The sequence below is a fragment of the Aethalodelphis obliquidens genome, unplaced genomic scaffold (assembly GCF_003676395.1).
Source record: "Aethalodelphis obliquidens isolate GAN/ISIS:26980383/991018 unplaced genomic scaffold, ASM367639v1 scaffold14, whole genome shotgun sequence".
In the NCBI taxonomy this organism is placed as follows: Eukaryota; Metazoa; Chordata; class Mammalia; order Artiodactyla; family Delphinidae; genus Aethalodelphis; species Aethalodelphis obliquidens.
The window spans coordinates 25,467,376-25,494,578 of NW_020837958.1; the positions used below are offsets into that span (position 1 = coordinate 25,467,376).

The 27,203-nt window shown below is 47.2% G+C and overlaps 1 protein-coding gene across 1 annotated transcript in view; it reads right to left on the reverse strand.

The window, feature by feature from the left end:
* Positions 1 to 6,009: 6,009 nt before the first annotated feature.
* Positions 6,010 to 27,203, reverse strand: part of SLC6A5 (solute carrier family 6 member 5) — a 54,391-nt gene continuing 33,197 nt past the window's right edge. Inside the window, exons 10-16 of the mRNA XM_027115179.1 lie at positions 26,993 to 27,117; positions 21,591 to 21,703; positions 20,723 to 20,854; positions 19,675 to 19,774; positions 12,933 to 13,033; positions 8,780 to 8,947; positions 6,010 to 6,361 (exon numbers count right to left, since the gene is read on the reverse strand). Of these exons, the coding sequence (XP_026970980.1) occupies positions 6,206 to 6,361; positions 8,780 to 8,947; positions 12,933 to 13,033; positions 19,675 to 19,774; positions 20,723 to 20,854; positions 21,591 to 21,703; positions 26,993 to 27,117 (895 nt within the window). The 3' untranslated portion in view covers positions 6,010 to 6,205. The remainder of the gene's footprint in view (positions 6,362 to 8,779; positions 8,948 to 12,932; positions 13,034 to 19,674; positions 19,775 to 20,722; positions 20,855 to 21,590; positions 21,704 to 26,992; positions 27,118 to 27,203) is intronic.

The window sequence follows — 27,203 nt, forward strand, 5'->3', positions numbered from 1 at the left end:
CCAGGGGGAGGAATAGTCCCCAAACAAATGAAAACGAGATGAAAGGTTGGACGCAGGAAGCCAGGGGAGGTATCAGAGCAAACACCGTTAGCTCCTTCCAGAAAGATCCTTGTACCCTCTTTAACAGCCCAGAGTAGATCAACCTGCTACAGATGTGTGGGCGCTAAGCTTCCCACATTGCATTATCCCCATTTAGGGAAAGACTGTTTAAAGGAGTACATACACATAGTACACTACTATATATAAACTAGATAACCAACAAGGACCCACTGTATATAGCACAGAGAACTGAACTCAATATTTTCTCATAACCTATAATGGAAAAGAATCTGAAAAAGTATATACACATACACATTCGTATAACTGAATCACTTTGCTGTACACCTGAAACTAACACATCATTGTAAATCAACTATACTTTAATAAAAAAAATAAATACTATAGGGCTATAGAAACACAACAGCGCATTTCCAAGTGAAATTCCATGGTGTCTGGGCTCTGCTTTGAAATACACCAAAGAAATAAAGTTTCAGTTCAGAGTGGGGAGAGGGATACATGAAATAAACTTGGACATGAGTTGATAATTGTTGAAACTGAGTGATGTGGACATGGAAGTTCATTTTTCCACACTCTCCACTTTTATATATGCTTGAGAATTTTCCAGAAAAAGTTAAAACACAACTGAGCAAATACATCACAGGAAGGAAATCAAGGATGACAAGCCAGCACCAAATTCTGATGCCACGGAGCGTTCTTCTTTCAAGATGAGGTCTTCACTGAGTTTAGTATTTGCGGCTCCATCTGCCTGCTGAAGCACAGTATTATGGACAAGCCTGAGGGGGTGTGTGGAAGTCTCCTTACCACAGGATGGACACCTATGCCCGTGGCCTGGGGTTTGCAGCATCAGCTTCTGAGGGCATCTCTTTTCCCACCAAGAGCGGTGCAGCTCATGCCCATAGCCTGCCCACGTGGCAGCTGAAGTTGGAGGTGGAATGCGAGTGTCTGTGTTTATTGGAGGAGGACAGGGTCAAGCTTCCGGGTTAACATGATCAGACAGGAGTGTCCAGCTGCCAGTCTCTACACATGATACCAGAGCTCAGGGCCCCTCCCTGGGCAGGGAATGTGCGGGCTCCACACACTTAAAAGGAGAGGAATGACGTTTATTTGCTTGTGTGTCGGTTTAATATGGGTAGTCTTTCTGCTAAGCTCTGTGTTCCATGAGCTCTGGGACTGTTTTATTTTTTATTCAGTGTTGCTTGGGGTCTGACTCAGTGGAGGAGCAACGTAAATGTTTGCAGAACTGAAATAAAGTTGAATTGAAGACTGACAAAATGGTTGTTAAAACACACCCAAGGATTTAACTTGCCCAATCCTTCTGTTCAGATTCACTCAGATCCTCTCTCCCTCCCTCCTTCTCCTTCTCCAGGAGGGATGATTAGTGTATTCCGATGGCTAAGAATATAACAATTTCATTGATATTTGTTTCTGCAGCAGTGCAATATCTCATTTTCCCAAGAAGGCAGTTTTCCATTTCTGTTCCAGGTTTCTCCCAACAAAACAGATCAATCCTGGGAATACCTGAAGGCCACTTGTTAAGAAAGAAAGAATGTGGGTAACGGGTTTGAAATAGACACAATTCTGTAATCATCAGGTTAAACACTGACATTTATTTAGGGTTTTGTGAACTCATACATTATTAGGATAAATTCTAATTTATATCAGTATATAATAGGCAAATATATAATACCATAAATTGCATTTGTACACATAAATACAAAATTTGAGGTAGGGCCTCAAGAATAATGACTTCTTAAATGAATAATGCACAGTATATAATATGTACTCTATAAGATATATATATATATATGATGCATCATTTATAACGTAATATATTTTCTTCAAGTACAGTTAATGAAAAAATATAAGGACCTGATTACGGAACATATCTTTATTCATAGGCGACAGGACCATGTAAGATGCCTGCATTTAGGACATTAGCCAAGTACACAATTTAAGAGTAAACCTATTCCATGATAGGTCCATATAAAGTGCAAAAAAAGACCAAAAAAATGAGAGACAAAACAGCTCCTAGTCAGTTACTAGGCATCACCCTAACAATAAAATACACCTATAAGGCAAACGGTTACCTGAAGATGTATTTAACCCATAGCAGGCAAATCAAACCACTGCTTGCTCTTCAGAGGCGATGAACGCCCAATCCGAGAACCCTTCCTCTTTCGCTGCAGGCTGCTCAGAGGTGACCCGAGCAGAGACCACAATTCAAAATGACTTGGCCTTTCTGTACAGTTGAAGCAAAATCCAGGAAAGATAGGAAGCTTCACTTTTGCAAATCCTAGGGCCACTTTGCAGAGAAATTAGTATCAAGATTAAATCACCCAAACCTTTGCTCCCAGCCTGGAGGTTTTCTGCGTGATACCTGGTATGAAACATAGGTAACGCGCATTCCACTCGTTGGCCTTGGTCTTTATTTCTCTGCAAGATAACCTACCACCCAGCCTGCCTTGCTCGAGTCATCTGCCTCAGAGAAGCGTGTCACAGACCCAAATCCAAGTGCAGCAGCAGTAGGATCTTGCCATCACACTTACTTTAAGTAATAGTTATTGTGCAAGTCTCTGAGGAGAGAATGATGACCGATACCGATAGCCAAGGGAACAAAGAGGAAAGAAAAATATCTTAATTTTAGGCATGGGAAAACCATGCTGACAGGTTAAGGTTATCAAGAAGCACTGAGGCACATGTAGATAACAAAATTAGAACTTAATTAAAGGAAAACTCCACTCCAGTGCAACATTAGCAAAGACAGCCCAAGTCTTATCCATTTCCGGGTCATTGCGTTCAGTGTCCTTTTAAAGTGCCACTCACTGAAAAACAAGTTGATTCCATTTCTGACATACTAAAAACACATTGGAAATTTCAAAGATGTTGAGGTCATCGAGATTTTGCATTGACCACAGATTTCATGCAATAAATAAATATAAAAGAAAAAGAGAAAAAAGACCAGACTGGACACATTTGTACATGGCAAACACACAGCCTTAAAGAGATTAAAAGTTACTAATATGCAAGACAAATATTTGCCTAAGAAGCCACAACACCAATTGTTAAGACATATACATTTTTTTCTCCTTTAAGGATATTACAGCGTTACTGTTTTTAACATATGGCTTTTTTTTTTTCCTCTGGATGGGTTTCTGGCATTTGTTGGTATTAGGAAATAATCTCACAAGTGGAAAATACCCCACCATTCTGCACAGTGAACCAATGAAAGTCTTTCTTCAGCAACTCGGTTTTTGCCTCAGTTTGAAGGGGAAATCTCAAGTGGTACCTTATGACAATGCTGCTCATTTTATTTTTATTCGTTCATTTTATTCCCTTCCACTTGACTGTGCATTTTAATAGCATGGAAACATCCATCTGGTCATACGCATCTCAGCTCTTAGCGTCCCAGCCAAGTCTAGGGGACGTGCAGCATGAGTAGATTGGTGATGACTAGAAACAGCTCAGATACTGAACACATCTCTGACAAGGAAAGCCTCAAAAGTTAAACACGACTGTAGAAACTGGCAAAACTAAACTCACAAGGTAACTATTTCCAGATAAGCTTAGAACCTTCCACCTTTAAGGAAACTGTACATAAAACTTGAAAGTTGTAGGAAAAAGGAAGAAAAAACAAAAACCCAGCTGCTCAGGGAACAGGTCCTGGGTCTTAACTGGACAAATTGTAATGAATACGGATGTCGCTGCCCCCAAATGCAAAACACACTAGCTAGTGAGGCTGTCCCCATTCTGACAATTAAGTTAACTTGCAGTGTGTACAAAACAAATCTGGCAGCATCCATGAGTTTTTCCCCCTTTCTTTTAATCACAACAGCAATAATTAACAGAAACTGGGTTGGCATCCAGCATCAGACTCGAGTTTTAGCCAAGAGGCAAGAGAGGAAAGCCAAAAACCACTCATCCTGACACAAACGTACCAGTCCTATGGGAGAATGCTAATTGATTTCAGCTCTCTTCTTCAACCTTCAAAGGGGAAAGGCTGCAGAACATTTCCAAACCTAAGTTAGTGCTTCCTTCCTCTCCCACCTCATCAGATATCAACTGGAGAGGCTAATTTTTGGTACCACTATGCAGAATCTGCTACAGCAAAGGGGGCTTCTCTACAATATGGCTTTCTTGGGGAAACCAGTGTTAATGGCAGACAGGTCACTATGGGAAACACTGGGACAGGGGAAGCCACAACTCAGCTTCCTAAAGCTAAGTCTAGGGGAAGCTTAGGATTCAGTCTCTGTGATGGATTCTAGTAAGTTCTAGCTTTGGGAGGTAAGCAGAAGAAGAGAACGAGGAGGGGGAAGAACAAACGTGCCCTGCAGACAAAAGAGATGAAAAACCTAAAGTTCAAAACCCATCTTTGTCTCCTTTTCTGAAAGTTTCCACAGGCTGCTCTTGAAAACCGGAAGTTCACGTCAGTGCCGGCAAATGACAACAATATTTGCCCCAGAAAAGGGAGAGCTCGGTAAGATGAGTTGAGATTTTCCTTCTTCCTTAACAAATGAAGTCATTTTTTAAAAAGTGCTACTTTAAGGTCTATTGTTGGGTTTCATTACTGTTCAACAGGATGGAAATGGCACACCAGTATACAAGATTTGAACTGAAAACTTTGCCTGAGACCCTGTAGTATGAAGACAAATAAGAAAATGATTGAAATGGTCTCCCCTAAGGAAACAATTTTAGGGTTAGATATTATCACTGTAAGGGAAAAAAAAAACAAACGCAGACTACACTATCCTACACTCACCATCTCTACAGTGATTAATAAGATATTTATAAAGACAGAAAACACCACTGCGAGTACACACTACGTGAACACATATCACATTATAGAAATCTCATATATGTATGTTCAGGATACAAGAAGATAATAAAGGTTACGGCTTCACCAACCTCTGCGGACTTATGATTCGCTCTCATTAGAGTGTGGTTATGAGTACTGTGAATTGGGAACTCTTACAATTGAATTAGCTAAATGTAGTCTTAAAAGCTATAGCTTTAATTAGCTCACTTGCTACTGACCTAACCTGTACCTATCAGAAATCTCTGTAAATACAGTGACCTAAATGTGCTACCAGTGCAGTGAATACTGTGGTCGCTTTCTCTTCAACTCTCCATTTCTTTGATTCTATGGCCACAATCGGCATTGACTGTGAATGAAAAAATGAAGAGTAAAAACCGAGACATTATGTTTTTTAAGAGTTTGTGTCTTATATATATGATATATAGACAGAACCGGGGTAAGTCTTGTTTTCCCAGAGGCTGAAAGACAAGGTAGCTACAGCTCATAGAAAGACATTTAGAAGAGAAGAAACATGGAATGGTGACATTGAACCACAGTGCTAGACGTCATGGAGAAACAAAAAGGGCACTCTGCTATGAATGTACAACTTTGGGCACAAATACAATGCAGAGGTGGAGGAAAGGATCCAAAGAATCCACAAATATGGTTATTCCAACAAAAGACAACTGAGGGGAGAGAACCAACTCTTCACTGAGATTTGCAGTTTGCAGAGAGAAAGCATCTGAGTCCTTGGTACACTTGAGACAGTTGGTCCAGATGAAGGAAACAGAGCCCCAATCATGAATGGAAATGGGAACTTCACCACCTCGGGGGTGTCCAAATCCACCGGCTCGTCTTACTCAAAACCATTTTCTGACCACTGCTGACCCTCCAAAGGTACCCAGTCCTGAACTTTGGGTGTCAGAATGAAATCACTACGTTGCTCAGATGAGTCCAAACTAACGGTCTGGTTATCCTGCCATCCTGCTGCATAAGCCTGACCGGCACCACCAGTGACGACCACAGAGGACGCTTCTCTACTGACCAGCGCACGCACATCTACTTGAGACTTCGCTGGAAAGCGCTCCCCTAGTTGATTCGAGCCTGCGGGGTAAACCCCACCAGAAACTGACAGCATGGACACAGGCAAACCGCTATTCAAGTGGTCCATCTAGCTCCTGGCTACAGCATGCGACACTATGTCCTACTTTTCTAAGTCACCACTCTCGTGCACGGGTATGAACCGAGATGTGGGGAGAGAGAAGAAGAAAAATGGGAAGAGAGCTGGGGAAAACACTAGGGGAAGGCAGAGAGCAGAAACGGAATCAAGTCTGGGCCACCCATGCCATCGGACTAGCACTGGGTACCCAGTTCCAAATCCTTCACTGGCAGTTTGAGTCCCAGGGAAGAGGTTCCCAAGGGGTCGATCATGTTCTTGTAACGCTCCCCACGGTGCTGAGCTAAGAAGGGGCCCCAGTCCGGCTGCGGCGAGCACACCAACTTCAGCCTCTGCAAAGAAGCCAAAGACACACAGGGTCACAGAAGCAAAGCACCCTCTTCCCCCAGGCACCACCCACCCATCCCCAAACTGCGTGTGACCACATTCGCCAGAACGCCTCCTGGAACCAAGAGGTCCCCCACCAAGAGAAGCAGTTAGGAAGATCAGCCCCATTAATTAACAAGGCCAGGGATGCAGTTAAGAGGAGACTTAGTTCAGTTCACTGGAAATTATTTATATCACCCTGCAAGCAATATTACAGTTGCCCAGGGTTTGCCTTGCACAAGATTAATAGAGAATAAAGGGCCCAGATTTTAATTATACATTTTTCCCCTCCAAATGGAGAGGATCTACAAGCTGCTCTCTCCACTGCCAAACGCAGTCTGCAAAGAACATGTACTCACTTTTGTTCTGTAGCCTCAACAGTGAGTTGTTATATCAAAATAATTGGGTTTTGTTTAGCATATTTCCCCAAAGTATATAAATGGCCAGAAAAAAAACCCTCAACCACAAAGATACACTGCCAGGAGTGAGCAAAGATTTTAATTATCTGTTGACAAAAATACACGCTTCTGACTTGGTTCAGAAGTGTGGGTTCTTGCAGGCAAGCTAAAAATAATGGGAATGTCTCTAATCCGTCAACTGAACCTTTCATGGAAAACATAATTTGACTGGAGCATTTTCTAGAAAAAGGAAAGAAAACATATTTCTGACTACATAAGAGGCAACAGGTATGTGTTTATTACCTATTAAAGTGAAGATGCTTCTTATAGCTGTTAGTTTAATCTCCCCTTAATCATCAGTTTGCAACCTTCGTGTCCCGCACCAACCATAATAAATGTATATTGCCGACTCATCAGTTTAGAGGATTTCAGCCTAAGACAAAAGTAGCAGAGGCTAAAGCAGCTTCTGTTCAGAGGGACAGAGATTTCTGGGTCAGTGGGTAGGAGGTCCATCTGAGGCTCGGGCAAGCCATCCCTGGCGGCGAGAGGGCTGAGTCAATTTACCTTAAGGAGATAACAATTTCCTGAGGATGGAAACTGGAACACTGCTTCAGTAAGAAGACTCCTGCATCTCCCTTTGTCAACTCTGCCTCCATCTTTAGTCCAATAAAAAACAAAGGCCAGGGCTTCCCTGGTGGCGCAGGGGTTGAGAGTCCGCCTACCGATGCAGGGGACACGGGTTCGTGCCCCGGTCCGGGAAGATCCCACATGCCGCGGAGCGGCTGGGCCCGTGAGCCATGGCCGCTGAGCCTGCGCGTCCGGAGCCTGTGCTCCGCAACGGGAGAGGCCACAGCCGTGAGAGGCCCGCGTACCGCAAAAAAAACCCACAAAAAAAAACCCCACAAAGGCCACCTCCTCATCGCGTGGACATGTGTGTAAGGCGTTTACTCACATGCTCTATTCCCATCTGCTTCTCCCCTCCCGAGCCTGCGAGAGATGCTCCAGGGCCCTCTCCTCCTCAATCTGGCTGACCAAGAGCAAACCCCACCCAGCTGTTCTTCACTACCCTCATCAGCAGGTGTTTCTTTGCCTGAGTCTAATGCAATGCCTCTCAAGCTTGAATTTGCATCAGAATCACCTGGGGGCTCGTTAAACAATGGACGCCAGAGTTCTACTTCCCTGAGAGTCTAGTTCAGCGGAGCAGAGCTGGAGCCCGATCGTTTGCATTTCCATAGTCCCTGGGCCAGACCAAAATGGCAGCTCTCTGGACCGCCAAGGCAAGGCAGTGCCGATCTCTTCCTAACACGTCTGAGCACGTGATTTCTCATGAATAACAAAAGCCTGACCACACTTCACTGGTGGCTCAGCAAGTGGCAGTCCCCTTACCATCCTCTCTGGAGTGAGGGTGGGGAGTTTTTTGCATTAGAAATGGGAAATGGGTCCAGCAAGGGACTAACCGACAAAGACGACCAACATGCTTTATACCAGGCATGCCCTGGACCTTTCATTACATCCTTCGGGGATGGTGACATTTTAATCGGCTTGGACCCCTCAGCCATGCCTAACACAGGCATAGCAGGAAGGGGGAGTGATTTTAAACGTAATCGTAATAGGTGTTCGGGGGGAGGCACCTCGTACAGAGAGGAACGTCAGGAAAGGGGGAATCTGATGTGTGGTTAAAAACCAAACACTGGGATTTAAGCTCTGGATGAGGGGAGAGGAGGGGGAAGCACCAGGAGAGAGGCGACACTCTGATCGTTTATTCCCCAGAGCCACTGCTCAGCCACTGGACTGGCTGAGTCCCTCCATTAGAGGACTAATACATAATAAAAATGGGTTTAATAGAAACGGTAGCAACTGTAACCACTTAATCACCATGTCTCCCCTTAGAATAAGTTCACCAAATCTTTTGTTTTTTTAAAGCACAGAGCTCTCGGAGCTTCTGCCCTGGGAGGGGACGGCAGGAGAGGGAGCTGATACAATTACCTCGATAAATCTGCCAGGAGCCAGATGCATTTTTATCACAAACATAATCGGGATCCAGATAACGGAACAGGCGAGCATTAGCCATCCGAGCACCATGGACCAGTTAGGGTAGCGGTAAGAGCCATAGGTCATGGGCTCCCACTGGTAAAAGCTGAAGCAAAGGATAAACTGGGAAGAAAAGAGAAACACACGTGTTAGGGTGGGGATGTGAAGTATGCCTTCAACAGTCATGGACTGGTCGCCTGCTGTGAGTTGGCTGCTTCTTTGTCTATCACCTCATTTTACCCCAATAACGACCCTGAAGGGGAAGTATTATTACTTCATTTTCTAAATGAAGAAACTGGATTTCACACAGATGAACGTGACACACACTGAGCCGCTGATGCTGCGTTCGCCATCCCATAAAAACTGAGCAATGCATATGGGTGTCTATACACAGACTGGCTGAGAGGACGATTTTAAAGGCTATACACCGAGGTGACGGAGGGGTAGAGGCAGGAGAGGGGATGGTGGGTGTTTTTAAGGAGAGGGGTGTCTCTACTGTCTATAATGGATAATCAAGCTTTTGTTACAAGGAAAAAATCCATTAGATTAATGTGAAAAATGAATAAAATCTACTTTGCTTTCACCTTGAATGGGGAAGAGCCCATCTGCAGGAGCCGCCTCTAAGGCCGGCTGAGAGGTCCCCAAGCAGTGGCTGAGCAGGAAGTTTGGTCCTGTAATCAGCTGTGGGACAAAGAGAGTGGAGGCCCAGCCCACCCCTCAACTGATGCGAGGTGAACGGGCCTCGTCAGCAACCCGTGAGCCGAGAGGCCGGGGACGGGCAGGCTAATCCCAGCTCTACCACTAATTGGCTGAGGGACCTGTACGTCTCAGACTTCCCTGCTATATAACAGATCCACTTCACACCAGGTACACAACACAGGGATTTTCCGGGAACAACAGTCTGGTATTTACTCAGGAGCCCCCCCGTTTTCCCCCATCACCGCACACTTTGGCTGGCAACAGTGACGCAAACCCTCTGAAGTCTTAGTGCAGCTGAGGAGGAACAAGGCGACAGATATGCTGGAAAAAGAGGCACCGAAAAGGACAGAAGAGGGGTCCTAACGCTCTAGTCAAGCCTCTGCTGGGGGAGGGGGCACCGCCCTCAGAAAATTGAGTTCTTCCCTGTATTCATCCCGCCTATGCCAGCCTCCGCCTAGAACAATGTACCTGCCTAAGTCCTTCCCTCCTCCCCAGCTCTCTCATTCTATCTTAAGCAGTAAAAGAACTGCCTGAAAATGATTAGAGGGAATTATGTCAGGCGAGATAATATATGGAAGTGTTTGGGGAAAGTGTGAAGGCTTAGAAAAATGTAAGGCATCTGCCTGATTGCTGTAAAGCCCAGGCTGCCGGGGCAAGTGATTATTTCAATGCAACAGCAGTTCAGTATGTGGATTCGAAGCAACATGAGACTGAAGACAGTGGTTGAGAAAACTGCTCCTATAAGAGATATCTCCTCTAGGCCCCCTTTTAAATATCGGCCCCTAGAGTTACAAGCTTTATTAACCAGTCTGTTGGAAGCATGGCCTCATGTAATTATGGTAAGTTGCTCCATTTCATTTACTATATAAACAGCAATACATCTGCTTATGTGTGTGCATAATTCAGTAACATGATCGCCTATGTGTACAATAATGGCACGCAGAATATTTATAGCTCTATAATTCCATGAAGGCACATATAAAAATGATCAATTTCATTTCAGGGTTTTTGAAGTCATTTAAACCCATAATCTCAGCTCATTCTAGCCTACTACAAGATAGCCATGTTACAGAAGGGCAAGTGGCAAAAAAAAGAAGGGTTAGCCTTGGTCCTTTGATACCCATTTCCTATGACACAAATATCACATCAAATTTATCTGTGCCAACTTGGTCTTGCCATCAATTTCCCTCTGCCAAGTCAGGTTTGACAAAAACCCTGCCCTCAGATGAACCTGGCCAGGAGAAAGGATAATTTAGCCACCGAGCCAGGGACCTCTCCACAGGTTTCTGAGGTGAGTTTTATAATGGAAATCGAGTAAAGCACAGCACAGTTGAGGAACTTTCTCAGAAAAACACAGCAAGGCCCTAGAATCCCTTTCTCCTGACATTCTGCTCCTAAAGAAGATTAGGATTATTTTAATCCAGAATTGGCCAAACTCCACTTGGAGATGAAAGCAACTAGGCTTTTAGAAATGTATTAGAAATGTATTTAGAAATGTGTTATCTTGAAGCCTAGGTAGCCTTGGGTTCCATTCTTATTCTGCCCCCTGCAAGCTGTGTGGCCTTGGGCAAGCTCCTTAGCCTCTCCAAGCCTCAGCACAGGCAACTGTAAAATGGGGGAAGAATCACCCACCAATCAGAGTGGTTGGCAGCTTGAGAGACATACTTACTAAAGCAGCTACCACAAGTCATCCTGCTGATTATTATTACGTGGTCTGCATCTGCAGAATATAATAAGATTCTCTAAAGCTTAATCTCTTCCAAGACAGGAGGGAAAGGTCGGTAGAATCTGGAACAGATTCTAACTTTGATTCCACCCAAGAATAAATTGTGTATAGTAGTAACTGAGGGACATGGCAAAGCTCAGCAGAGATAGGGAACAGCGGGGAGGGGGGTCTCCCGTCTTCCTCCCAGGAGATGGGTAATTCTCCATCCTTCACACACACTTCAGTCCTAGATTCATGAAACTGAAAAGTCTACCTTAGTCCTTTTCAACTCTCATGCCCCAAATCTGGTGGGACTTTTCAGACAAATTACAGCCTCTGAAATTTGAGTACAGATGTGGGCTTCTGTATGATGTCTTCCTGTCAATGCAGAGGGAGGTAAACGCTGAATGGTTTTTCTGTCTAAACTTCTGTCTTTTCAGAAAGAAATTGAGATGTTTTGATTAAAACTCACCCTGTGACAGTTTGGGTTTTTTTTTTTTTAGGAAAATATATGTTTTCTCTACAATTTTACTGTCTTGTTTTCCTTTAAAGAAGCTGGTATAGTGTAGTAAAAGGGTCTTAATCTGGTTTCTAGTGCCACCTGCTGGGCCCAGGAGGGGCTACAGCCAGCTTCCTGCAGCCTTTGCCCAGATGACACCTTCAAGCCAGGGAGGAAGAGAGGGAAAGGCAAGGTCTCTGTCAATTACTGTGCTTGGAGAGTAGATGGAGGCAAAGCCAGGAGCTGGGGCACAATAAAGGCGGTGACAGGATATGCCTGCAAGTCCCTATGCAGATTTACTGACACATGAAGGGCTCTGATCTTTAAGAAGATGAATGTCAGATGATCTCAAAATGTCATCATCACACTTGAGGATGATAAGATAGTCCCCAAAAGCAATAAAAATGAACAATAAAAGTCTAACTTCTGCTATACATATTCGTTGTAGAGTAGCTGTGTTGAGCAGCGTTTAGGATTAAGTGTTCTGGAGCCAGACTGCCTGGGTTTGAACCCAGGCTGTTGCTAATTATAGTTGTACAATCCTAGGCAAGTCACAGAACCTCTGGGTGTCAGTTTCCCCATCCGTAAAATGGAGATGATTATAATACCAACCCCTCAGAGTGGCTGTGAGGGAGAGATGAGGTAATACATATAAATCAGCAGCCCCCCAAATTTTTGGCACCAGGAACCAGTTTCGTGGAGAGCAATTTTTCCACAGATGGGGGTGATGGTTCAGGCAGTAACACGGGCGATGGGGAGCCATGGGGAGCGGCAGCTGAAGCTTCGCGCACTCACCCACCGCTCACCTCCTGCTGTGCGGCCCGGTTCCTCACAGGCCACAGACCGCTGCCGGTCCTTGGCCCAGGGGTTGGGAACCCCTAATATAAAGCACTGTGCACAGAGCGTGGACCCCAGTTAGCACATGGGAAATGTGATCACATGAGGCAGACAGATATAATGGGAAATGTTCCCTAGGGATGCTCCAAACTGTGCGTGCATCCTAGCTCTGCACCCGGTCAGTCAAGCACCTTTAGGCAAGGTGCTTCACCTCTTCAAATCTGCATTTCCTCAGCTGAAAGACACGAGTAACACTCATCCTACCAGCTCCGCAGGCTCCTCTGTATACAGGCACAGGTCTTGTTCAACATAAAGCATCACATATGCTCGCAAGGTGCTACCCATGCAATAAAGCACACGGTCCTTACAGTTAAAATGGTTGGAGTAACAAACGCCCAGCAGACTTTCCAGAAAACGTTGGGCTGGAATCCAATCATCATCTCGATATCTTCACAGAACCTCTGCAAGCCTGCAAAGAGACCAACGGAGATCAAGCATGAGATGCCACGGCAGGGGACGGCACGAGAGCCCCTCACTCGAGTGCCATTGGCTGGGACGGCCCCATCCTGGTGTCCACGTGACCCCTATTTATGCAGGAAACCATCAGACAAATGACTCGCTGCCGGGAAGATTAAGGCAAATGGGACATTTAAATAGATAGTAAACACCCTCTGCAGTGAAGTTCAAAGTGAGATGTCATCCCACCATGACATCTAAAAACCTCCATCCCGGCCTGCCCCGGGAGTCTCCACACTGCCACAGCCTGGCATGGTCACCCGTGCGGCTGCTTTTGGAGGTAGGCTCACGGGCTCAGCAACCAACTCTGACAAAGCCAATTAAGACTGTGATCGATAAGCACAGTGTGTTAGGAAAGCCTTGGGATTTTGAGGGAGACTCGCTGTATGTGGCTTTTTACCCCTCACCATCACAAGGACACTCTCCCATAGTCAGTTTAACTCCGCTCTATGTAAGATGCTACAGGCAGGCAAGAACCAAAGTGAATGCCACGTGGCCATCACCCACTTTGTTGGAACTCAGAGGATTGCGATCTTCTTGGTCGCTGATCAACATAACTACGTAAAGTAAAAAGCAGACAAGAGAGTTATTCTCAGGACCCCATGTAACCAGCATCCACTCTCTGAAAGGAAAAGCGACAGAGGATGTTTGAGGAGGGAACGGTTTCCTGTATTGTTTCCTGAGCTCATCAGAAGCACGGCTTTCTCAGAACCGCGGGATCGCTATGCTGAAGGCACTTGAAAGGGCCCCAAGTTCAAGCCCTTTCATAGTCGGCGGTTCTGACTGGTGGCCCCAAATCACGGGCCACCACAGGCAAGAACTGCACACTTTGAGCAGCTGACCTGACCATCTTTGGGTTGGTTGGTTTGTCTCCTTTCATGTCATCAAACACCTTCAAGCGAGTGGCCTCTGGACAGTAGACCCTCTGGGCATAAGTGAGGGGTGAGAACAAAAACAGAGACAAAGGTCAAAGATGAGGCCCTCAGAAGCACACATGAGATCCTGAAAGCAGGCCTCAGTTCTTAAAAGATTCTAAAAATGGGGCTTCCCTGGTGGCGCAGTGGTTGAGAGTCTGCCTGCCGATGCAGGGGACGCGGGTTCGTGCCCCGGTCCGGGAGGATCCCACATGCCGCGGAGCGGCTGGGTCCGTGAGCCATGGCCGCTAAGCCTGCGCGTCCAGAGCCTGTGCTCCACAACGGGAGAGGCCACAACAGTGAGAGGCCCACGTACCGCAAAAAAAAAAATTCTAAAAATGTCTATTATCAGTATCAATCCTGTTACCAGGCTATTAAATCATCCCCAGGAGATGACGGTGCACAGCTCACCTGGGGAAATCGATTTGACAGGGTTCAAGGTTAGACAGAGGAAGACATACAGATAGCCTCCTACGGGAGGAGGGGGTGGCAGTAGAAGTGCTCAAGCTCCCCCAGAGGGGACGAAGAGCTGGACCCAGAGCTGTAGGAAGGGGTGGATGACAGGGGCCCAGTTGCAGCAAGAGGCAGTTTGATGCTGAAGAGCAGTGCTGGGACTGAAGGGGAGACGGCTTGGTTTCCAGAGTCAGCTCCAGCCCTGGAGGTCAGCTCTCCCCGTGGGCCTCCGCGAGGGCTCTGGACGACAGGCCTCTGCCTTCAACAGGCTCCAGGTCCCTTGACTGCTCTGCTTGTTCCACAAATGTGGCCCCCCAGCTGGGAGCCACCAGGCAAGCCTCCTGCCCCTTGCTCATTCCTGAGCCAGGCTCTCCCGTCCCTCCATCCTCTGGCTGCTCCAGTCCCCACCCAGCACAGCCCGCCCACGCCCTGACTCACGCCCCCACCTGAGTCCCTTACAGCTTCAGTGTCTACCTTCCCCTCCCGCCTTCGTTCATACGGCTTCCTCTGCCTGCTCTATCCTGCCTGCTGGTCCAGATCCCTCTTCAAAGCTAACTCTTTTTATTTTTTTTTATTGCAGTACAGCTGCTTTACATTGTTGTGTCAGCTTCTGCTGTACAGCAAAGTGAATCAGCTAAACATATACATACACCCCTTGTTTTTGGATTTCCTTCCCATTTAGAAGGCTAACTCTTGACAGAGGACTTGATCTTGGGGCCTGGAGCATGTGCATGGAGACTTGCCTGCGGCATGACCCTGAACCTGGAGGGGTAAGAGAGCTCCAAAAGGGATCAGAGCAACTGTTTCTCACTGAATTAGCAGAAAAATAGCAGAAAAAAAAAAAAAAAAAAAAAGTGGTGAACTCATAGCAACTGTTCTAGATTCAAACCAACAGATCTGGTGCCCAGAAATGTGCCCACCACAACCTCCGTATAACCAGCCAATCCTGAACTGCAAGTCAAGGACCTCCTTCAACCAACCGATCACTTTCACCCATGCAACTTTGTGGCTTTTGTCTTTATGAACCATACCCTTGCCCTTGGTCTGAGTATGATCTTCCAGGGGCTGCTCTCCCCACTGTGTGGCCAGGGCCAGCCTCCTAGCCTGTGAGCCAAGCACTCATACAGGGCCTGGTGCTCAGAAGGGCGCCACCCCTGGATTAATCTTAATCTCTCCTGTCGCCATCTTGAAACTCTTGACAATTTTTTAACACAGGGCTCCACATTTTCATTTTGCACTAGGTCCCACAAATGAGGTCTCCAGTCCTGTGTGTATCTCAAATATTATTCTCTTACAGTTAATGTAATGTTCTGCCTGCATCTCTTGGAGCCAAAACCCTATGTGTGGGCTCAGAATTTCCCTGCCTTGGTTAGCAATAAACTCAACACTAAATTACGTCTTTATCTACTTTTATATTCTTTTATCTCCAAAACTCCACCTTCTCAAAGTTTTTCTGGCTACCCTGGCCCTCCTTTATCTCTGGGCAGCAAAAGCGCACAGCTGGGATGCACAGCTTAGTACTGGCCTTCTTCTCAATATACGAAGTAGATTCGCTCTTCCCGGCAGCTAGTTGGAAATATCCGTGAATATAGAAAACTACCTCTGCCCTCCCCACATGCAGGGCATACAGTGAACACTTAATAAATACCTGTTGAGGACTTCCCTGGTGGCGCAGTGGTTAAGAATCTGCCTGCCAATGCAGGGGACACCGGTTCAAGCCCTGGTCTGGGAAGTTCCCACATGCCACAGAGCAGCTAAGCCCATGCACCACAACTACTGAAGCCCGCGCGCCTAGAGCCCGTGCTCCCCAGCAAAAGAAGTCACCGCGATGAGAAGCCCACGCACCACAACAAAGAGTAGCCCCCCACTCGCCGCAAGTAGGGAAAGCCTGCGCGCAGCAATGAAGAACCAACGCAGCCAAAAATTAATTAATTAATTTAAAAAGATAACATTTAAACACAGGCATTTACCTATGTGAGTTATGAATGGACTGAAACCTCTTGTTCCTAATGTTTTCTGAACCCCAGCAAATGGAGCTGGGGGAACTTACACCCTGAATGAGAGGTGGACAGTGACATTTCAGCCAAGAACATATGTGAAGATGGAGCTCAGGGAGGGGGACCAGAGAGGAATAAAATTAAGCTTGAATTTGTAGGGTTCCGGAGAGATCATGTGTTTTGTTTTGTTATTTTGTTTTCTTTTATACTAAAAACAAAAACACTTTGAGGTGTTCAGCCTGCAGGATGGACAGCCAGAACTGGAGAATGACATATTCCATCCTGTAAAAGTCATTGCCTGTGTGACTCCAACATCCCTCACAAGGATGTGGAGAAAGACAGAGTGGGGTAGGACGTGAAACAAGTAACTGATCAACACGGAAGAAAACAGATCAAGACAATTGAGCATATAGTGATTTGGGGGAAATGCACAGTGTGGGGCCAAGCAGAGAAGCAGGCAGCAGGGCTTTGTGGTGGCAGGTCAGTCCTATGGTCCCCGCAGCCAGAAAGTCCCTGTATTGGCTCCCAGGAAAATGCAAATCACTTCTTCAAAGCGACTCTGTTAGGTAACAGCCTGTTAAAGGGATTGTTCCTACACCAAACTCAGGGAGTTCCACTTTTCTAGCTACCTCAAACCCAAATATTGGCCTTTGAAGAGTGTTGCCTTGAGAACCTGAATCAGATATTATGATCAAAAGATAAAACTTGAAAATTGTACCTACTGTATTTTAAATGTTTGAATGGCAACCTCTAGAATCTAGAGATCCTTAGAACTAAGAAGAAAACACAAATGTCTGCAATCCAGCTACTTATTTTTCAAATTCAGCAGCCAGGATGGGGGGAATCAAATCAGTCGGGTTCATTTTCACTCTTCACAGGTTCATGTCCAACTTCCTTAAACTAACCTTGCATTTGTTTGGGGCCTCATCACCTCAGTAAAGAATCCAGTGTCCTCTGGAGCGTACATTATATATTTGTGCAGGCTTTTGCTTTCACCTCTAACAATTATGTTACCTTATTTCAAATATTTCTTCTAAGAGCCCCTTCTTACAATTCCATCCAGGTCCAAATCAGAGGTTCACACCCACAACCGACACAGCAGGAGTCAAGTTCACCTTAAGCTCAGCACAGAGTCCACCTGGACCTGGAAGCTGGCCCAGCACCAGCCCTCTAGAGGCCAGGTGATTTCCTGGGTGGTCTCCTAGGAAGATTAGCAGAGCCCAGGGACGGAAGCACTCAGGACTTATTTTTTCCTTCAGAACCAAAAAATCTACACCAGTTTTATATGGAGGCTGGGGGGAGCTACTTAAGTTCTAAAAATAGAGACGTTAAAAGGTTTCTGTTTTGTTTTTTTTTTTCCTTATTTTTATTTTTTATTTATTTATTTTTTTTGCGGTACACGGGCCTCTCACTGCTGTGGCCTCTCCCGTTGCGGAGCACAGGCTCCGGACGCGCAGGCTCAGTGGCCATGGCTCACGGGCCCAGCCGTTCCGCGGCATGTGGGATCTTCCTGGACCGGGGTACGAACCCGTGTCCCCTGATCGGCAGGCGGACTCTCAACCACTGCGCCACCAGGGAAGCCCAAAGTTTCTGTTTTAATGATGCTTGTAAACCACACTGAACAGCCCTGTTCTATCGGAAAGAATTGTGCAAATGTGTCTTTTGAGGATACAGACCGCAGAGGAGGTCAATGATATGGCCACCTGCACTTGGGCCAGTGCTGCAACGAAGAGCTTTCCTGACTTTGCCAACAGACTATCTGGTGACTTTAGCTTATATATGCACCCATGAGGGCTTAAGTTTCCAAAGGAGGGCCCCAGAGGCCTCTCCATGGCAAAGCCTTTGGTATCTGGGCAGAAAGTTAGGATTGTGGTAGATTGGCTGGGTTTCTGCCACTCTCTGCTCAGGTAGGAAGCTCTTTGTAGCCTCACCCTAAATGCAGGTCCTCAATCACAGTGTCACTGCAGGCTCCAGGCTGTCTCATCAGCCCAAAGTGTTGGCAGTTTGGCCTCTGATCCCATGACGACAGCTGGCATGCCTGCCCACTTCTCTGGCCAGAAACTAAACTCTCCCTGCAGTGGGGATGTAATCTCCAGCTGAGACAAAGTTCCCTTCTGCCAACACCTAACGATGACTACAGTATCTTCCTCTTCCTAGGGCACCTAACGTTTACATGAGAGGTTTCCTTTTTATATTTTCATTCCCCATCACCCTCCATTTTAATGTGTTTTTCAGGCAAGCAAGAAGCTGCTGAACCCTGATGGACAGGAGGCTAACAGTTACATTAAAAGCAAGATGCTCATACCAAGGACATCCTGCTTCCAAGTGATACCCTGCCTTCCTTTTTACCATCTCTTTTTGGTTTTGAAGTACTGATGGATCACCTGAGTTGGCATTTCTCACCTTCCTGGTATTTGCTAAGGAGGCCTTATCTATATTAGGGATGATTCTGAGACTTCGAGGCACAGGGAAGTCAGCAGTGCCTTGAATCCAATAGGACTTGCTTGTGCCGACTGGCGGGGCACACAAGGAGCCCAGGAGATCACCCGGTGAGACCCCTCCCCCGCACCACAGACACCTCCACTGAAGGGCAAAGATAGCATCCGCTGACTTACCATTCCTGTTCTTCTAGATAATGGCCCTGCTGATTATGGAATGCAGGTTGCTATGGTGATATTAAGAAGGGCTAATCTGTAAGGGAACAGGCAGTTTCTTCCTAGGAAAATCTGGGGTTGAGATCTTGTATCACAGGCTCCCATGATGCTAACAAAATCTCCTAAGGATCTGTGAGGCCTGTGTTCTCTTTTCTCACTAAAGTATCCGGGCATCAGCCATGAAGCTTCTCCTCACCTCAAGCTACAGGAAGACTGCAACTACCAAGACCTCAAAATACAAAAGAAGCCTTCCCCCGCCACCCAATCTGGCCATTGTCCTCAGGCATTAACGATGGTTCGCTTGCCAGACCACACCCAGAGGCATGTCCTGGTCCTAGTAGTTTCTGGTACAAAGACTACTGAGTTTCACCACCAGCCGTCTTTTGTTTCTCTATTAAATCTAGACCCCAGCGGTCCGGAGGCAAGTTGGAAATAAAGGTGCGGCTCTCTTATGTTTCCTAAATAGCTGTAATGAAGCCCTTTCATTGTCTTACTTAATATGGGAAACCTGCTTGCTGGACGCTTGGCAACAGACACTAAGTTCTGCCTCAGCATGAGGCACAGTGGTTCCCTTACCGTACACGTAGGAGATCCCCACGAGCTCAAAAATGGCAATGATGACGAGGGCGTAGGAGGCAGCGTACGTGTCCACGAGCTGAAACATGTAAATTCCACCCTGGTAGCGGAGAGAAACAACCGACATCAATAGGCCTGGATCTAGGCTCTCTCCCACTTCTAGCAGTCAATCCTTCCATCCTGAGCAGGGTCAGGTGCAAACAGGAGTCAAAAGATCTCCCCTCCCCTTGACATCAGTAACCTAACGCTGGCCAGGTATGTAAGCTGGGGGCCTTGCCATGTTAGCAAAGCAGTCCCTGGAAAGACTCCGAGCTAATCAATAGAACAAGCCCAGAAAAGTGATCCAACATCTTACTCTTAAAGGGCAAAGTCAGCATCTGAAGATGTATACGTGAAAGTAGCCAGATTGCTTCATTTTTGCTTTAAGAAATAGATGACCATTTCTATCCATATACCTGCATGTGACTGACCTTCATATGACCTTTAGGTGTCTCTGGGCATTCCTCAAGCAACCCCCTGCATTTTCAGCTCACTCTTTAAGTCTCTCTACAATAGATGAGGCTTAGAGACCATCTCCTTTCAATCTATCATTTTACAGATGCAGAAACCAAGGCCCAAAGTAGTGACTCGCTCAAGGTCACAGGGACAGCAATATATATATACATATCAGGTAAGCTAATACTCAACTTACCAGACACTCAGGGCTAGAAGGAACTCAAATGGCTACAAGTCTTGTATATTACAGGTAATCAATTTCTCTAGTCAGTATTTTCATGTATTCCATTTTCTTAAAGTAGGACACACCTGCCTCGTTGGCTCAAGAAGGCTACATCTCAATTACGAAGATGCTAGAAGTATCATTAGCAGCCAAGGTGACATATTTCCATCTGTGGTCAGAATCCCTAATGAACTGATTCCACCTACGTGGAAATGGCAATGATTTGGCTGTTGTTATAAGGTCCGGGAGCTAAGAGTAAAAGGCTGGAGAGCCATCAGGCGCCCCTGCAACCTGCCCCCATCCCAAGCCTGTGCCCAGCAGGCAGCTTACCTGAGTGATCATGGGGAAGCCCATGATGAAGAAACAAACGCAGCAGCCCAGAGTAAAGACCGGCTTGTGTGTGCGCAGGTACTTGGGAAACTCGTCCGAGATGGAGGTCACTATGGTCTCGATGGTGGCAAACTGGAATGATGCCAGCAAAGCGACACCTGAGACACACCGCCCAACCCCAAAGGCTCCAAAAAGCCCTTTGTGTTTCCCACCAGGCCAAGTGGTATTTGTATGAGGTTTGGGTTTTAGGGTTGCATTCCCTCGATGGACCTGAAAGACTTTGCTGGGGTCCAACCCACAAGGCCAGCGAGGGGAATTCAAGCAGGATGTAGGCCTTAGAGCAGTGTTTCCAGCCCCCAGAGGCTGCACTCATACCCATCCATCAGGACACTTTAAGCTTCACTTTGTATTCATGAGATGTAAATTCCTCTCCTCCCGTTTAAATCGCATTTGATCTTCTGCTTGAGGGAAAACCCTCTTTGCACCCAACTACTAAACCCTGAGTGCCTGTCACCATGATCTGTAGTAGTCTCAGCCCCAGAGCAATTCCCCTAAAATTGACCTCATATTATTTTCCCTTATTCAGCCCCAAAGGACTTGCTTTGGCAAAATGACACCAAAAGCAGGAAGTACACAGGCTCAAACTTGCATGGAGAACAGAGAGGGACAGAGTACAGCTCCTCTGCCCATCCCCTGAGTCACCCACAAATGCAAGGTTATCCTGAGCCCTGGACAGGTACCTCACCACCCCTACATCACTCAGGGAAACGTTTAAGGACCACTAAGCTCAACCCCATTGCAGGCTGGATGCAGGACCCAGGACAGGAGTCTTCAGAAGAAGCAGGGATCGAAGCGGGGAGGGGCTCACCATAGTGTCAAGTCCAAGAGTGAGGAGCATTAGGAAAAAGATGATGGCCCAGAACGGGGAGAGGGGCAGCCTGGTCAAGGCCTCCGGGTAAACCACAAATGCAATGCCTGGCCCTGGAAGGAACAAGACACATGACTGCAAACAGGTCCAGCTCAAGGCCCCCTCCTCCTGGAAGCCCACAGGGTCCTCTCTCCATGGAAGCCCCGAGTTGTTAGTTATCACTTGCTGCTCCTGCTATTTGCTATGTTTTTACTCCTCCCTATCCATTTCCCCAATTAGACCTCAAGCTCCCGGGAGGGAAAGACCAGGGGAATTAGGTCCACACCTCAGGGAACTCAGAGGAGATGCTCAAAAAGAGTGCCAAAGCAGAGACTCGGGGCCAACTCGACTCTAAGGCCAGGCTGTATCCCATGCGAATAACATGAAAACCTCCATCTTTGTATTCATAAGTTGGGGGAGAATGTAATAATTACCCTCTAGAACGGGGGTAATTTTGCCCTCCTAGGCACACATGGCAATGTCTGGAGACATTTTTGATTCTCGTAACTGGGATGTTATGGGGGATGACTACTGGTGTGTAGTGTGTAAAGGCCAGGGATGCTGCTAAACATCCTTCCATGCATGGCACAGTCCCCACAACAAAGAATTATCCTACCCAAACGTCAAGAGTGCTGAGGTTGAGAAACCCTGCTGTAAGGGTTAAACATGCCCAGAATGACATCGTTTCCCCATTTTGTTACCCTTGTTCCTAGTCACTCCTCCAGGAGAAGCCATGTACATAAAACATGAATCAGTCCAACGCTTTTAGGAACTTGCCCTATAAAGGCTTGGTAAAGATGGGGCTACATCAGTCCACAGGTAATTAAGTGGGGAAGAGGGAAGCATGATATAAGGGTTAAGAGAGTTTGGTCTCTAATAGTTAGACAGACCTGGGTCCAAATTCAGACTCCATGACTTGCCAGCTGTGCAACCCTAGAGAAGTTATTTAATTTCTGTAAGCCTCAATCTTGCCCATCTGTAAAATGGGGATAACAATAGTTCCTCACAGGGCGGTTATGAGGGACAAATGAGGAAACGCAGGTAAAGCACTGAGACCAGTGCCTTGCACGTCTTCAGCACTCACAGAATATTAGCTTTTCTTAGGGGTAGACAATGAACTTGGAAATTAGCAGCTCTGATTCCGGTTTTCCCAAGAATATCGCGTGTGGTCTTGGTGGAGGATGTCTGACCTGCAGTTTTCTCTACTAACAGAAAGCCCCACCAGCCGTTCCTGTCTTCCTCACAGCCTCCCTGGGAAGATGGCTAAAGACCTGGCAGTTGTGAATTCCCCTGTAGGTAGAAACCTAGATGATAAGGGGCAGAGACCAGGGAACGTCGGGGTAATCCACGGCCAGCGCACGTCTGGAAGCCAGAAATCGTAGCTCCTGGAGTTTTTATAACTCAAGCATAATGACACTTTTTTAAACTGGAATTCATCAGGTTGTTAGCTCCCAGTGTTGCCTAGGGCCTTGGGTATTTAAAACATAAAGCCTGGAATGCCTAAGATACCCCTGCTTGATGCATTTATTGAACAGACAGTAGAGACAGCCTCTGAAGTCTCCCTGAGTGAACCATGAAAGAAAAATCTGTATTAAGCTACAGTTCAAAATAGGTCTCAAATGCAACGCACCAAAGAAGCCAGTTCAGTGCCCTGAACACCGAGGAAGCCAGTTCAGTTTAGGCCCATAAAGTGGACAAGAAGGTCCTCAAATGGCCACTGCCGGAGGACCTCGGCTCATTGCTTTAACAGGATTCTGGCCGTTTGGGCTTTACTGCTTTCTCAGGGAGGGGAATGATTTCAAAATATTCGTCCTGTTTCCATTTCAGCGGCCTCCCTAAAGTATGCAGGGTAAAGACATCATCTTCAGCAAACTCTGTTTATCCAAGATGGCTAGAGAGTGGATTTTTTAAATACGTTTTTAGAACATTTTGTAGAGTTCAGAAAGATGGACTGTCCGAGCCACAGAGGTGTTTTCCCCGGGCTAGGCCCTCGTGTCTGATGGAGGCTGAGTCCTGCCTCTTTCCTCTCCCTCTGGTAGGCAGCAAGGCCCAGTGGGTGGACCGCAGGCTTCTCTCCCCCATGGACCAGAAAACTGGCTCTGCCTCTTACTAGCTGCGGGACCGTAGGTAAGACTCTGGACAAACGTCAGTTTCCTTATCTGTACAATGGAGATAATAATAGCACCTACACTCAGGGAATTTCTGTGAGCATTAAGCATGTTGATACAAGTAAAGGGCTCAGAACCATGCCTGGCCATGGCGAGAACTCAGTAAGCATAGACCATTATTACTCTTCCCATGAGAGGGGATCAAAGGGGTTCTGCATGCCAGCATCTTGGGTGGGGCCCCCAGAGACCTACAGTGACAGCCTCCTTGGTCCTAGAGAGCCACTGAAGACAGAACCAGGGGCTCCGGTCAATGGACCCATCACGACCCGCAGCACACGGGGAGTGGTTACTCTTCTGAGAAACCCACTACATGTGGATGCATTCTCGGAGGACGCAACACCGGAACCCTTTCCTGTGCCTTTGGAAGGACTGGCATCCAGGTGACAGACAGATGGTGGGACGGTCAGTCCAGTTTGAGAGCGTTCATCTTCATCAGCAGGGTCTCTGAACTATGAGGGGGTGAGGGAGCCAGGGCAGAACTTCCTAGTGGCCTGGTTACCTGAGTTACCACCTAGACCTGGGACTCTATATGCAATACGCACCCCTGTGTTCCTCTGCTGTGGTCCAACCCAGTCTTGCCGCTAGTGGGTGAGCATCTTGGTAGGGCTCTGAGTTGGATTCTGACCGTGAGTCAGTGCTCCCCAGGCAGCAGTTGGCTGGGAGATGACTCTAAAAGGCTGACTTCCCAGCAAGCTCTTTCTCTGGAGTAGATGCCTGAGAAGACCACGCCCCCTTCCCTGTGCCCATCGTAAAAGCAGAGGACAGCTTGGTCTCATCACCAACCCCACCCTCCAGCCCCCAGAAGCTCTGATACGGCCTAGATTTGGGGTAATGACTTTGAGCCTCCCTTACAAGGGGGCTGTACACGAAATGGACTAGTGTTAGGTCATTAAAGAGAACCTGCTTTTGACTGAATACCAAAGCACAGGTACTAATGTTGGGTCAGCAAAAATGAACTGAATGTCCACGTGCCAATGTCGCCCAGCTGGGAGAGCTTGGGGCTGGTACCTGATGCAGGCCTGACCCCGATCTCTGTATTCTGCAGAGCCTCCATTACAATGGGGGAAATCAGACAAGCCTGCTAATCACATGTAAGAACGTATGCGAATTCAGATGAGCAGGTTTAGCTGCCCACGGGTCTGGGAGAAGACCTCCCGGGCCACTGCCCCTCCCCTGTGGGAGATGAGACCCACTGTCCCTGTGCTGTTGACAATGAGAAACTACCAAGTACAGCTGGCCCTTGAACAACAGAGTTTTGAACTGCACGAGTCCACCCAGACACAGATGTTTTTCAATCATAAATACTACAGTACAACACAATGTGCAGTTGGTCGAATCCAAGGATGCGGAGGAATTGCAGATTCAGAGAAACTGTATCTACGAAGGGCTGACTCTAAATTATAACACGGATTTTTCACTGCGTGGAGGGTCGGCGCCCCTAAACCCTTGCATTGTTCAAGGGTCAACTGTATGAACGCAACACGTTAGAACCTGTGAGAAGTACTCCTCTCTCCCTGTTAAAATCAGAGGAAATGAAAAAATTCTGGAAAGGGGAAGTTTCAGAGGGAAACACAGGCCATTTGTCTGATGCTTTTTATATAAATGAAAACCAAAATTTAATTTGGGTTTTAGCAACTTGTGCCCCCAAATCCCTTTCCTGGGGCAGGAAACGCTCAGAAGAGTTAACGAATGGGGCCCACATCTTAAGAATCACTATCTCTGGCCACTCGGCCACTGGTTCACAAGGAGCTCAGTAATGTCACAAAAATAACAGAACACCTCAGATCTGCTGGCAGGTGGAGCAGGGCCTACCTGCTCCAGCTACGCTGCTGGAGGGAAATGAGGACAGTGCGGGTGGTATAGGCACTCCCAAAACAAAGCCTCTGCCACTCTCTCCCTCCCCCTCATCACCTCCCTGCTCCCCAGAAGGTTTAAATTTTTCAACCAGGGAAGGGCATTTGCTCAGCTCTGGGACCTCTAATTTAGTGCACTGCTGCAGAACCAAAAGCCCTGGGGGTTCAGCACCCTCTGCAGGGAGAGGTAGCTCCCCCCCACCAACAAGCTGGCTCTGTAACCCTTTGCGGCCTGCAGTGCACCATCAGCGCCGCTGAAGCAGTAATTAATTATCCTTAGGGAGCCAGAAGACAGCCAGCAGCCCACCAAGAAGATGACACTGCTAGGGCCTAGTTCTTTCTCGTGCTGGCGTCTGAGCCACTACCTGAGACTTGCAGTGAGCTCCTTGAAGAAAGATAACTGCACAGGGAAGTCACAGACAGGTCCACACTCTGGATCGTCCGGGCCCACAGCCCTGTCCCCACAGCCCCTGGCACAGTCCCTACACCAAGGCAGCCCATAAATGCCTGATTAGAGAATGCCCGTCATGATACACGACGCCACGATGAAATCCCTCCATCACCGAGGCCTGCTCAGCACCCAAACCCTCTGTAGATCAAGGCTGGGTGGAAGTAAAAAGTCAACTAAAAGTATTACACACTCTCTGCAAGATTCTGCGCTAGAAATACGGATTAAATGAGATAAAAAAGGAGCGCTCTCTGTACACTCCAGAGGGACCACACAAACATTAGCGTTCATAGAGGGATCGCTCGGGCAGAAGGTAAACATGTATTCCACATCCCTCCCACCACCACCGTCCAACCTTTCCACCCACTGGGGAAACGATTTGCAGGGTCTGCATTGCGAACTAAGCGGAAGACCCTGAGAACACATCTGACCTGACAACCAGGAAAGTGCTTCATCAGGAAAAGGCTGCGCTCGCTAAGCATTAGTGTTTGGTGCCTACAGAGTCCGCGGCAAGGAAAGCCACCCGGAAGCAGGTTGTGCCTACATCCGCTGCAGGAGCCATCGTTTGCCTAGAGAATCCTCTCCCCGCGCCCAACAGGTAGAGACCTTACTTCTGCTGGAGCTGAGTTAAGAGAGGACAGGAAAACGAAGGAAAGGAGAGGGAAACAGGAAAGGGAATTTTATAGCCACACCTCTGGGGAAGGACCGGCCAGATCGAACCCTGCATGAGCTTCAGACTCCAGCTGTTCTGGGTCTCTCCGCAAAGGGGGACCTAGGCTGTCCCCCTCTCCAGCCAGTTCCAGAAGGCCAACTTCCTAGCATAGCATGAATGAGGAGCTCAGGGTGTGAACCTGGAACCTGCCCCACGACAGCAGGGTGACCAGCGCACTGTACCTTGGTCTGCCACGTTCTCGATGTTAACCTTGCGTTCATTGGCCATGAAGCCGATGACGGAGAAGATGACGAAGCCGGCGAAGATGCTCGTGGCACTGTTGGTGCAGGTAACAATGAGGGTGTCCCTGGGAGGAAGAGACAAGTTTGCCAATAGGCGTGCTTTGTGAGGAGGAAGGGATAGGGGAGGGACACATGAATGTGTGCTCGCGTG